Here is a 12,633-nt window from a genome sequence, read left to right as displayed (position 1 = left end):
CCCGCATCAGTCACTGGCTTTATCAATAAGTGCATTGATGACGTAGTTGCCATAGTGACCGTACGTACATACCCCCAACCAGAAGCCATTGATTACAGGCAACATCTGCACTGAGCTAAAGGCTAGAGCTGCCACTTTCAAGGGGCAGGACTCTAACCCAGAAGCTTATAAGATATCCCGCTATGTCACCCTGATGAACCATCAAACAGGCAAAGTGTCAATACAGGACTAAGATCGAGTCGTACTACACCGCAGGGCTTGCAAACTTTAACAGACTACAAAGGGAAGCACAGCCAAGAGCTGCCGAGTGACACAGGCCTACCAGATGAGCTAAATTACTTTTCTGCTCGCTTTGAGGCAGCTTCATTAAATAGTACCCGCAAAACACCAGTCTCAACATCAACAGTGAAGAGGCGACTCTGGGATGTTGGCCTCTGAGGACAGGGCCCCGCAAACAAACACATGAAAAACCTATTTCAACCAGGCAGGTGCGCCACGAAAGTCAGAAATGGCGACATAAAAAATGCCTTTCCTTTGATCTTCTTCTGTTGGCACTCCAAAAGGTCCCAAATACATCACAAATGGTCCTTTTTGTTCGATAATGTCCTTCTTTATATCCATAACTTATGTTTAGTTTTAGTTTCAGTTTAGCTGGCGCTCTTCAGTCAATAATCCACCCAGTTTCCCTCCATCAAAATGCATACAAAATGAATCCCAAACGTTACTAAACTTTTCCAAAATAGTCAAACAACGTTTATAATCAAACCTTAGGTACCCTAATACGTAAATAAATGATACAATTTAAGACGGAGAATCGTTATTGTCTTTACCGGAGAAAAATAGCAAAGAACGCGCTCTCTTCCACACACTTGGAAACACTACAGCCAAAATGGGAGCCACCTAGAAAAACTACATTTTCCGGCTCATTTTTCCAAAAACCAGCCTGAAACTCTTTCTAAAGACTGTTGACATCTAGTGGAAGCCCTAGGAACTGTAATCTGGGAGGATTTTGCCTTATAATAAAAGTGGCAGCCATTGAAAACAGTGGTAGGCTGACATTTTTGGGGGGGATGGTTTGTCCTTGGGGTTTTGCCTGCCATATCAGTTCTGTTATACTCACAGACATATTCTAAACATTTTTAATAGCTTTTGGGTGTTTTCTATCCAAATCTACCAAGTATATGCACATCCTAGCTTCTGGCCCTGAGTAACAGGCAGTTTACATTGGGCACGCTTTTCATTCGGACGTGAAAATATTTCCCCCTACCCAAGAGAGGTTAACAATGTCTACACTGTATTTCTGATCAATGTGATGTTTTAATGGGCATAAAATGTGCTTTACTTTCAAATACAAAGACATTTCTAAGTGACCCCAAACTTTTGAACAGTAGTGCATATGAAAAAATACACATTTTTTAATTTAAACCAATCGATTGGTCGAAAGAACAGACGACTTTCGGCCGACCAAGATTTTGTTTTTGTCGGGGATAGCCCGACAAAAAGTCTCTGGACTGGAACCCCATTGGTTTGTGGTTTGAATTGGAAAGGCCAGTCCATAAGCGCAGAGAAAAGATATCAAGGATCTTGAAATATTTGGTTTAAGATCCCTCCTAATGTGTTCTACAATCTCATAAAAAAAAGCCTGTCATTATACACACAAGGGGAGGAAGCTGGAGTATTGAAAACAAGGGTTCAGTCATTTTGACAACTATTATTTAGAGATTTTTTTTATTACTTAAAATCTCTTAATCTGACCAATTGTGTTAGTTTATACAACGGGTGTGTCTAATCCTGAATGCTTATTGGTTAAAACCATATTCCAGCAGATGTCTATTCCACAATTTGCCACCGGCTAAATATATGGCGTTAAAATGCCTATTTACTATGTTCCATCTGACTGAGCAATCCACTGTCTCATCAGCCCAGCCAGACAACTTGTAAACTTGATCTCCACTATAAAAATCTAGACATTATCTCATTTCTTTTAGATGTGACTGTAAGTTAGCCATAGTTGGCTCGCAAGCAAGGGATAAGAACGTTGTCAGCCAGTATGACAATGGAACATTTAAAATGCACGATTGTGTTGCGTCCATAGATACAGAACAGAAAGACTGGGTCACGTATCTAGCAACCCTAGATTTGTGTCGGAAATGTATCTTGTGGAAGGATGAAATAGTAGTATGAATAAATGTAATAAAAATGTTTTAATGAAAATATGTCAATCATTATTTGAAAATGTTGGCAACCTGTTGTATTAAAGTGATAATGCCCTCGAAGCCGGTGTTGGGAGGATATATTGGCATGGTTTGCTGGCCCTCGACTTCATCTCAGGCTTAACAACACCTGTGCCAATATATTCTCCAAACATCGACTTCTCTGGCATTATCACAGAAATAAAGCAATATAATATCCCGAAAACACACACAAACAAGGTTTTTGATTTCTGTTTTTATTCAATTTTTTCCCCACAGATTAACCTACAGAGGAGGATGCGGGTCACAGGACTGATTACCCAGGGTGCAAAGCGTATCGGCAGCCCAGAGTACGTCAAGTCTTACAAAGTGGCCTCCAGTGACGATGGCAAGACCTGGATGACATACAAAGTCAAGGGCACAGATGAGGACATGGTGAGAAACACACACACACACACACATTATTTATCTTTTGTTTTACACACACGCCTGCACGCACGGACGCAGCAACTGGAGGCCACGCACCAAGTCAAGGGCAGAGTGGAGGACATGATGAGGTGGCTTTTTAATGAGCCAGCTCACACTGACAGTATCTTCCTGACACTTACTCCCCTCTTCTTTTATGACTTTTAGATGGATTTTGTATACTATTTGAAGCCTTGAAGTCTGTAAAGCATGTTTTATTCTCTGATTTGTTGTTACTCTAAAAACTCTACAACTAATGAAGCATGCAGAACATTGGGATGAGAGACTGAACTCAAAACGCAGTTGTTCATTTTCTTGCCTGAGATCTTTAAGAGGTAGCTCTGACTGTAAGAGCGTGCTAGCCAGAGCGTAGACTCAGTGATGCTCTGACCCGTAGGGACCACCCTTTTGAGTCCTGAACTCATCTAGAGACAGCTGCATTCCTAACAAACACACACAAACACTCCTTCACCTCAGAGTCTAGTTGTCCTCGGATCCGTCCGGATGGGAAAGTCCCAGGTTAATTTCGGAACGGGTCTGTTTTTGGACTCGTTCCGAAATTAACCTGGGGCTTTCCCATCCGGACGGATCCGAGGACAACTAGACCCGTTCCATATATACCTGATCAGATCCAGACCCAGTTTGATCCGAGTGAGCGAAGCAGCAGTAAAGTCCATTTTTAAGCTACTTTATAAACCGGAGCTGATAATGCGCGAGGGAGAGGAGGAAAAGAGAGGTGATGCTCTAGCAGGGGCTGTGCTGTGTGTGTAGGCTACTGTGAGTGTGAGCGAGTGACACGGGAACAGCAACCAACCAAGCCGACTCGCGCTATAGTAGATTAATAGCTGCCACAGCTGGGTTATCATCACGTAGTAGGTGCCTGTCTTGACTGCATCAAACTGGGAGAAGCTAGTTAAGATAGCTAGCTTGCTAGGCTAATTGAGGCTGCATGCGCTTTCTCATCCTACAATTACGAACAACTCCATTCAAAATATAAAGTAGCAGCTTACCTGTTGGCTCTTGGTCATTGTAGCCTATAATTTTTGTTCCATCTTCCGTTGATTAGATGTCTCCTAACTTTAGTCCCACACGGAGTCTCATTACTGTATCCTATTGCCGCTTTGTTGACTTAGGATTGGCCAACAACAACAAAAAGCTACACGCGCCACTCTCATGAAAAGCAAAGGATAGCAGCATAAATGATACAATATATTTCTCTCTCTACTGCAGCAGCTGCATTCTGATCTGAATGGGTTCTTCGGACAAGTCAGTTAAAATTACACATAGCTGCTACGTGTATTTCGAAATCTGGATCCGTACAGGTGGATCCGTGAAGACTTCTACCTCAGAGGGCTTTTTGAAACACTATATAAGTTCTTTCTGGGGTATTTTTTTTTAAAGTCTATACGGTATGACAGCGTAATTGCTTATAAATAACCAGCTTATTTTTCTTATAATTCTAGCTAATTGACCTTGAATGGCAACAATTTGTTGAGCGGCGAGTAGACACTAGAGACACTGCCAGAGACTCTTACATTGACAGATAAACAAATTTCTCCCTCCTTCTAATCCCCTTTTAACCCTTTGTCTCTCATATAATTTCCCTACTCAGATATTCCGTGGAAATGTGGAGAACAATGCTCCCTCTGCCAACTCCTTCACCCCTCCCATTGAAGCACAGTATGTGCGCATCTACCCCCAGGTCTGTAGGAGACACTGCACCCTGCGCATGGAGCTGCTCGGCTGTGAGCTCACAGGTGGGTCCCAGTTCTATAAAGTCTTGACCGTAGACATTATGGGTTCAAACACAATCATGACTAGTGGTTCAAACAGGTGGCTCGCCATGTAGCTGTAGGTAGAAGTTGCCTTTTAGATCAGAATCTAGGTAGTAGGACAGAAGGACAGTTTCTGCGTTGCTCAATAATTACAATAGTGGGCACCATTGATATAATAAAATGGTGTATTTAGTTTTTTTTGCATTTGTAAAAAGGACTGTGTCCAGTAACTAGTTTGTTTCTCCAGGCTGCTCTGAGCCCATGGGGATGAAGTCTGGCCACATCCAGGACTACCAGGTCACAGCGTCCAGCCTCTTCAGAACACTCAACATGGACATGTTCACCTGGGAGCCCGGCAAGGCCCGTCTTGACAAACAGGGCAAGGTCAATGCCTGGACGTCTGGACACAGTGACCAATCCCAGTGGCTACAGGTAGGAGGCTACCCCCCTTCTTCCCTTGTCTAAGGAAACATAGGAACATGAGTTTCTCCCTGGGCCACATGACCAGGAAAAACAGAGGACTGTAGTAATAGCCTAGCCACATGGTCATGAAAAACTCCTGGCCCAAATGAATTACTTATTTGTTGGGGCAGAAACTTGCATAAAGGAACTTATGACATACTGTATATATTCAGTGCTTCTGGTCCATGAAGGGATCAAATCAAATCCAGTTTTATTTGTCGCATGCTTCATAAACAATGCCGAGAGGAAAAAATATAGTAATAATAAGAACTCAAGGAATAAATACACAATGAGTAAGGGACAGATTTCAATTTACTTAGGGGGAGGAGTGGTCCAAAATACAGGTTTGTCAAACTTATTGTTTTTATATGTATATATATTATCATACAGTGTACAACTAAGCCTATAGGCCTATGCATGCAATGCCCTCATACATTGAGTGCTCAAATCTCTGACAGCTGAACCTTGAGGTAGACAATTATTGTTTTAGGAAAGTAGCCTAAAAAACTATTAAAAAGTAGGCTATAAAGTTTTACATATGCTACACGTTGAAACCCAAAGAATAGTGTTTTTGTCAGTTGTTATAGGATGTTCATTCATATGTTCACATATGGAATCATGTAGTACCGTAAATTCCGGACTATAAGCCGCAACTTTTTTCCCAGGCTTTGAACCTCGCGGCTTAAACAATGACGCGGCTAATATATGGATTTTTCCTGCTTTCAATTAAAAAAAAAAAAAAAACATTCTGTGACGTGCTCAGTTTTTTGGCAGCATGAATCTTTCATTAGACCAATGAAATTGCCGAACGGGTTAAGGTCAAAGAACTTTTTAGTTTACTGTTTAGATTAAATCGAGCGCTCTCAAACTTCCTATCATTCTGATTACGGTAGTCATTTTGTCACCCTCATCATGGCAAAGACACAGAAATGCATATGATGCAGCTTTCATATTGAAGGCGATTGATCTGGCTGTTGGAAAAGGAAATAGAGCTGCTGCACGGGAGCTTGGTCTTAATGAGTCGATGATAAGACGTTGGAAACAGCAGCGTGAGGAATTGACTCAGTTTGCAAAAAGACAACTAAAGCTTACTGCTATTTTTTTCTTTTTTGTTACAAGCCGTGTTTCGTTAAAGCCTATTTATTTTTGTTACAAGCCGTGTTTCGTTAAAGCCTGTGTAAAGTTCATTTGTTTCAATGTACCGGTAGGCACCTGTGGCTCATAGACATGTGCGGCTTATTTATGTTCAAAATAATATATATATTTTTTTTAATTCAGTGGATGCAGCTTATATTCAGGTGCGCTTAATAGTCCGGATATTACGGTGAAAAATGTATTTGAAATGGGGGAATGTTTACTAGTTGCTCAGGAGGAAAAGGGGAAGTCCAATATGGAAGACATTTGACTTAGTTGTAGAAGATTACAATATAAAAAAACATCTGACCATTTGGAACAGTGTAAACAACATTATATAAATGATAAGTGTACCATAGAGTCTGTTCTAATCAACAACAGAAAAGTAAAGCCTTTATTACTGCAAAGACTAAAAACAGTCACATCAGGCCCAATTATCTTAATTATCTACTTAATTGATAAATTCACCTCTGAAGGTGAAATGTGTACTTACATTCTGAAATCTTGCCTCTGGTTTAACATCCAAAGGGTCCCAGAGATAACATGAAGTGTCGTTTTGTTAGATAAAATCCTTTTTCATATCTTAAAAAGGTCCATATAGCATGCACAATTGATTTTGTATTTCCACTCGTTTAATTTGCAAAGAAGGGAATCTGTGAAAATGTCACCCTAAATGTCGTTTGAACGAGTCAAATCACGTTCGTATCTATTCCTCAGAGATCCTAGAAGGTAACAAGACTTCATTATTTCATTAGGGGTGTAGTATATCCTATAGGACACCATATTTGGTCAGAGAGCGACGCCTTCATGGCACGCCGAATGACACGGGCGGTCTTCACTTGAATGACTAACTTTGTCAAATAAGCACCAATCGGGGTCAAGTAAAGCTAGCTAGATAGCCAATGAGCTAGACTTCACGGTAGTATCTGGAAACCCTGTATCTGTCGCAAAATGTAGCTTCTAACCTTGTACGACAGCATGCCTTTTTCTTTTGGACAACAATTATAAGAATATTCAGAGTTATGAAGATATAAAATCTGGTTGTTTTGCAAATGTTGAACTTGTAATATGGCTACTAATACTGGAAAAACTAAATCAAAATTCAAGTATAGAGATTTGACGATATTCTTGCAGAAAAATAGAATATGAATGCAAATGTATCCGTCACGATTAGCCCAAAGGTGCCTGGGTGACTTCACACTAACTGTCATGAAGTTCGCTCATTCGTCAAGTTATCCATCTGAAACTTTGCACATACACTGCTGCCATATTGTGGACACCATCAGAATTACAACCAGAGTGGTGGCTAGAACTGGGACCTTTTGGTTGCATTTCAAAGATGGTGATACAAAAAATGGTTGTTTTTTCCTTTGTATTTTCTTCTACCAGATCTATTGTGTTATATTCTCCTACATTCAATTCACATTTCCACAAACTTCAAAGTGTTTCCTTTCAAATGGTACCAAGAATGTTCATATCCTTGCTTCAGGGCTTGAGCTTCAGGCAGTTAGATTTGGGTATGTCATTTTAAGTGAAAATTGAAAAAAAGAGGGCTATCCCTAAGAAGTTCTAAAGAAGGCCAGTTGTATTGCTTCTTAATCAGAACAACAGTTTTCAGCTGTGCTAATATAATTGCTAAAGGGTTTTCTAATGATCAATTAGCCTTTTAAAATGATAAACTTGGATTAGTTATCACAACATGCCATTGGAATACAGGAGTGATGGTTGCTGAATATGGGTTAGTCCACTCAGCAATGGATTAGTCCACTGAGACAGGCGCAAATCAGATGGGTGTCCTGTGCACCATGAAAAAATGTATATCTTTGAGACTGCTCAACTAAAATCTCAGCTGACAAAATGAGATCGGACCTAGTAGGCAGGGATGAATTTTCTGTTTGTTGAGATGGCCACGGTCTATTATTGTGATTTTGAACAAACAAGCCATTTTATTTGAATGCCTTTAGTCGACATGATTTGTTACTAGGTTGTTTGGTGCATTGGCACAGAAACATGTTGGTGGAACATGCTTTGAATATATTTTCACGAGGGTCATCTATACATTGGGTACCGAGTCGATGTGCAGAGGTATGAGGTAATTGAGGTTGATATAGTTGTCAGAAGTTTGCATACACCAAAGCCAAATACATTTAAACTCAGTTTTTCACAATTCCTGACATTTAATCCTAATACAAATTCCCTGTCTTAGGTCAGTTCGGATCACCACTTCATTTTAAGAATGTGAAATGTCAGAATAATAAGAGAGAATGTTTTATTTCATTCATCACATTCCCAGTGTGTCAGAAGTTTACATACACTCAATTAGTATTTGGTAGCATTGCCTTTAAATTGTTTAACTTGGGTCAAACATTTTGGGTAGCCTTCCAGAATCTTCCCACAATAAATTGGGTGAATTTTGGCCCATTCCTCCTGAAAGAGCTGGTGTAACTGAGTCAGGTTTGTAGGCCTCCTTGCTCGCACATGCTTTTTCAGTTCTGTCCACACATTTTCTATGGGATTGAGGTCAGGGCTTTGTGATGGCCACTCCAATACCTTGAATTTGTTGTCCTTAAGCCATTTTTCCACAACTTTGGATGTAAGCTTGGGGTCATTGTCCATTTGGAAGACCCATTTGTGACCAAGCTTGAACTTTCTGTCTTGAGATGTTGCTTCTATACAGTGGGGGGGAAAAGTATTTGATCCCCCGCTGATTTTGTACATTTGCCCACTTACAAAGAAATGATCAGTCTATAATTTTAATGGTAGGTTTATATGAACAGACAGACTAACAACAAAAAAATCCAGAAAAACGCATGTCAAAAATGTTCTAAATTGATTTGAATTTTAATGAGGGAAATAAGTATTTGACCCCTCTGCAATACATGACTTAGTACTTGGTGGCAAAACCCTTGCTGGCAATCACAGAGGTCAGACGTTTCTTGTAGTTGGCCACCATGTTTGCACACATCTCAGGAGGGATTTTGTCCCACTCATCTTTGCACATCTTCTCCAAGTCATTAAGGTTTCGAGGCTGACGTTTGGCAACTCGAACCTTCAGCTCCCTCCACAGATATTCTATGGGATTAAGGTCTGGAGATTGGCTAGGCCACTCCAGGACCTTAATGGTCTTCTTCTTGAGCCACTCCTTTGTTGCCTTGGCCGTGTGTTTTGTGTCATTGTCATGCTGGAATACCCATTCACGACCCATTTTCAATGCCCTGGCTGAGGGAAGGATGTTCTCATCCAAGATTTGAGAGTACATGGCCCTGTCAAATGATGCGGTGAAGTTGTCCTGTCCCCTTAGCAGAAAAACACCCCCAAAGCATAATGTTTCCACCTCCATGTTTGACGGTGGAGATGGTGTTCTTGGGGTCATAGGCAGCATTCCTCCTCCTCCAAACACGGCGAGTTGAGTTGATGCCAAAGAGCTCCATTTTCCTCTCATCTGACCACAACACTTTCACCAGTTGTCCTCTGAATCATTCGGATGTTCATTGGCAAACTTCAGACGGGCATGTATATGTATTCTTCAGCAAGTGGACCTGCAGGATTCCAGTCCTTCACGGCGTAGTGTGTTACCAGTGTGTTAATTGTTTTCTTGGTGACTATGGTCCCAGCTGCCTTGAAATCATTGAAATCTCACCAAGCTGCTTGGCGATGGTCTTGTAGCCCATTCCAGCCTTGTGTAGGTCTACAATCTTGTCCCTGACATCCTTGGAGAGCTCTTTGGTCTTGGCCATGGTGGAGAGTTTGGAATCTGATTGATTGCTTCTGTGAACAGGTGTATTTTATACAGGTAACAAGCTGAGATTAGGAGCACTCCCTTTAAGAGTGTGCTCCTAATCTCAGCTCGTTAACCGGATATAAAAGACACCTGGGAGACAGAAATCTTTCTGATTGAGAGGGGGTCAAATATGCATTTCCCTCATTAAATGCAAATCAATTTATGACATGCGTTCTTCTCAATATTTTTGTTGTTTTTCTGTCTCTCACTGTTGAAATAATCCTAACATTAAAATTATAGACTGATAATTTCTTTGTCAGTGGGCAAACATACAAAATCAGTAGGGGATCAAATACTTTTTTCCCCCGCTGTATATCCACATTTTCCCTTCCTCATGATGCCATCTATTTTGTGAAGTGCACCAGTCCCTCCTGCATCAAAACATCCCCACAACATGATGCTGCCACCCCTGTGCTCAATGGTTGGGATGGTGTTCTTCGGCTTGCAAGCCTCCCCTTTTTCCTCCAAACATAACTATGGTCATTTTGGCCAAACAGTTCTATTTTTGTTTCATCAGATCAGAGGACATTGCTCCAAAAATACGTTCTTTGTTCCCATGTGCAGTTGCAAACCGTAGTCTGGCTTTTTTATGGCGGTTTTGGAGCAGTGGCTTCTTCCTTGCTGAGAGGCCTTTCAGGTTTTGTGGATAAAGGACTTGTTTTACTGTGGATATAGATAGTTTTGTACCTGTTTCCTCCAGCATCTTCACAAGGTCCTTTGCTGTTGTCCTGAGATTGATTTGCAGTTTTCACACCAAAGTACGTTCATCTCTAGTAGACAGAACGCGTTTCCTTCCTGAGCGGTATGACGGCTGCGTGGTCCCATGGTGTTTATACTTGCGTACTATTGTTTGTACAGATGAAGGTGGTACCTTCAGGCGTTTGGAAATTGCTCCCAAGGATGAACCAGACTTGTGGAGGTCTACAATTTTTTTTCTGAGGTCTTTGCTGATTTCTTTTGATTTTCCCAAGATGTCAAGCAAAGAGGCACTGAGTTTGAAGGTAGGCCTTGAAATACATCCACAGGTACACCTCCAATTGACTCAAATTATGTCAATTAGCCTATCAGAAGCTTCTAAAGCCAAGACATCATTTTCTGGAATTTTCCAAGCTGTTTAAAGGCACAGTCAACTTAGTGTATGTAAACTTCTGACCCACTGGAGTTGTGATACAGTGAATTATAAGTGAAATAATCTGTCTGTAAACAAAGTAGATGTCCTAACCGACTTGCCAAAACTATTTGGCAAGAAACTTGTGGAGTGGTTAAAAAACGAGTTTTAATGACTCCAACCTAAGTGTATGTAAATTTCCGACTTCAACTGTATGTACATATACTGTTGGTTGGAATAAAGTTACTAGGTAACAGGATAGACAATAAACTGTAGCAGCAGTGTATTTGATGAGTCAAAAGAGTTATTAAAAAAATGGTCAATGGAGATATTTTTGTTCAGTATATTTAACTATGTAAAGTGTTGGTCCTATATTTCATGAGCTGAAATAAAAGATCCCAGAAAATATCTGTATGCACAAAATTAGTATTTCTCCTTTGCCAAGATTATCCATCCATCTGTCAGGTGTGGCACATCAAGAAGCTTGAGAACTTGTGCTGGGGACACTCTAAAATGTACAGTTTTGTCACAACAGTATTGAGAGAGTGTACAATTGCCATGCTGACTGCAGGTATGTCCACCAGAGCTGTTGCTAGATAATTTAATGTTAATTTCACTACCATAAGCCACTTCATTTTAGATAATTTCACAGTACGTCTAACCGGCCTCACAACCGCAGACCACGTCGGACCACGCCAACCCAGGACCTCTACATCTGGCTTCTTCACCTGTAGGATCGTCTGTGACCAGCCACCCGGACAGCTGATGAAACTGTGGGTTTGCACAACCGCAACATTTTGGCACAAACTGTCTCAAGGAAGCTCATCTGTGTGCTCGTTTTCCTCACCAGGGTCTTGACATGACTACAGTTCAGCATCGTAACCAACTTCAGTGGACAAATGCTCACCTTTGATGGCCACTGGCACGCTGGAGATGTTTGTTCTTCATGGATGATTCACTGTTTCAACTGTACCGGGCAGATGTCAGACGGCGTGTTTGGTGTCGTGTGTGTGTGTGGGCGGTTTGCTGACGTCAATGTTGTAAACAGAGTGCCCTATGGTGGTGGTGGTGGGGTTATAGTAAGGGCAGGCATCAGCTTCGGACAACGAACACAATTTGATTTTTTTGAAGGCAATTTCAATGCACAGAGATATTGTGGCGAGATCCTGAAGCCCATTGTCATGCCAATCATCCGCTGCCATCACCTCATGTTTCAGCATAAAAATGCATGGCCCCATGTCGCAAGGATCTGTATACAATTCCTGGAAGCTGAAAATTTCCAGACATGTCACCAATTGCGCAAGCTTGTGCTGATCTGGATAGATAGTTTCCGCCAATATCTAGCAACTTGGCACAGCCATTGAAGATGAGTGGGACAATATTTCACAGGCCATAATCAAAAGCCTGATCAACTATATTCGATGGAGATGTGTTGGGCTGCATGAGGCAAATCGTGGTCACACCAGATACTTACTGCTTTTCTGACCCAAGCCCCTACATTTTTTTAACAATCTGTGACCACCAGATTCATATCTGTATTCCCAGTCATTTGAAATCCATAGAGTAGTGCCTAATGAATTCATTTCAATTGGCTGATTTCCTGTAACTGAGTAAAATCTTTCAAATTGTTACATGTTCAGTTAATATTTTTGTTCAGTGTAGTTAACCAATAGCTACCTGAAATAACTATTTAAGTCTTAGTATTATGACTTGGGG

General features: G+C 41.0%; 1 protein-coding gene across 4 annotated transcripts in view; it reads left to right on the top strand.

Annotated features, from left to right (window-relative positions):
* Positions 1-12,633, top strand: part of LOC106580141 (EGF-like repeat and discoidin I-like domain-containing protein 3) — a 304,272-nt gene that overhangs the window by 215,928 nt on the left and 75,711 nt on the right. For all 4 annotated transcript variants that reach the window (XM_014160860.2, XM_014160861.2, XM_014160859.2 and 1 more), the window contains 3 exons: positions 2,472-2,627; positions 4,270-4,414; positions 4,680-4,864. In XM_014160860.2, the coding sequence (XP_014016335.2) occupies positions 2,472-2,627; positions 4,270-4,414; positions 4,680-4,864 (486 nt within the window). The remainder of the gene's footprint in view (positions 1-2,471; positions 2,628-4,269; positions 4,415-4,679; positions 4,865-12,633) is intronic.

This window comes from Salmo salar, chromosome ssa20 (genome assembly GCF_905237065.1).
Source record: "Salmo salar chromosome ssa20, Ssal_v3.1, whole genome shotgun sequence".
NCBI lineage: Eukaryota > Metazoa > Chordata > Actinopteri > Salmoniformes > Salmonidae > Salmo > Salmo salar.
Note: the sequence above shows the minus strand (reverse complement) of the source record. Positions and strands in the feature narration are given on the sequence as shown.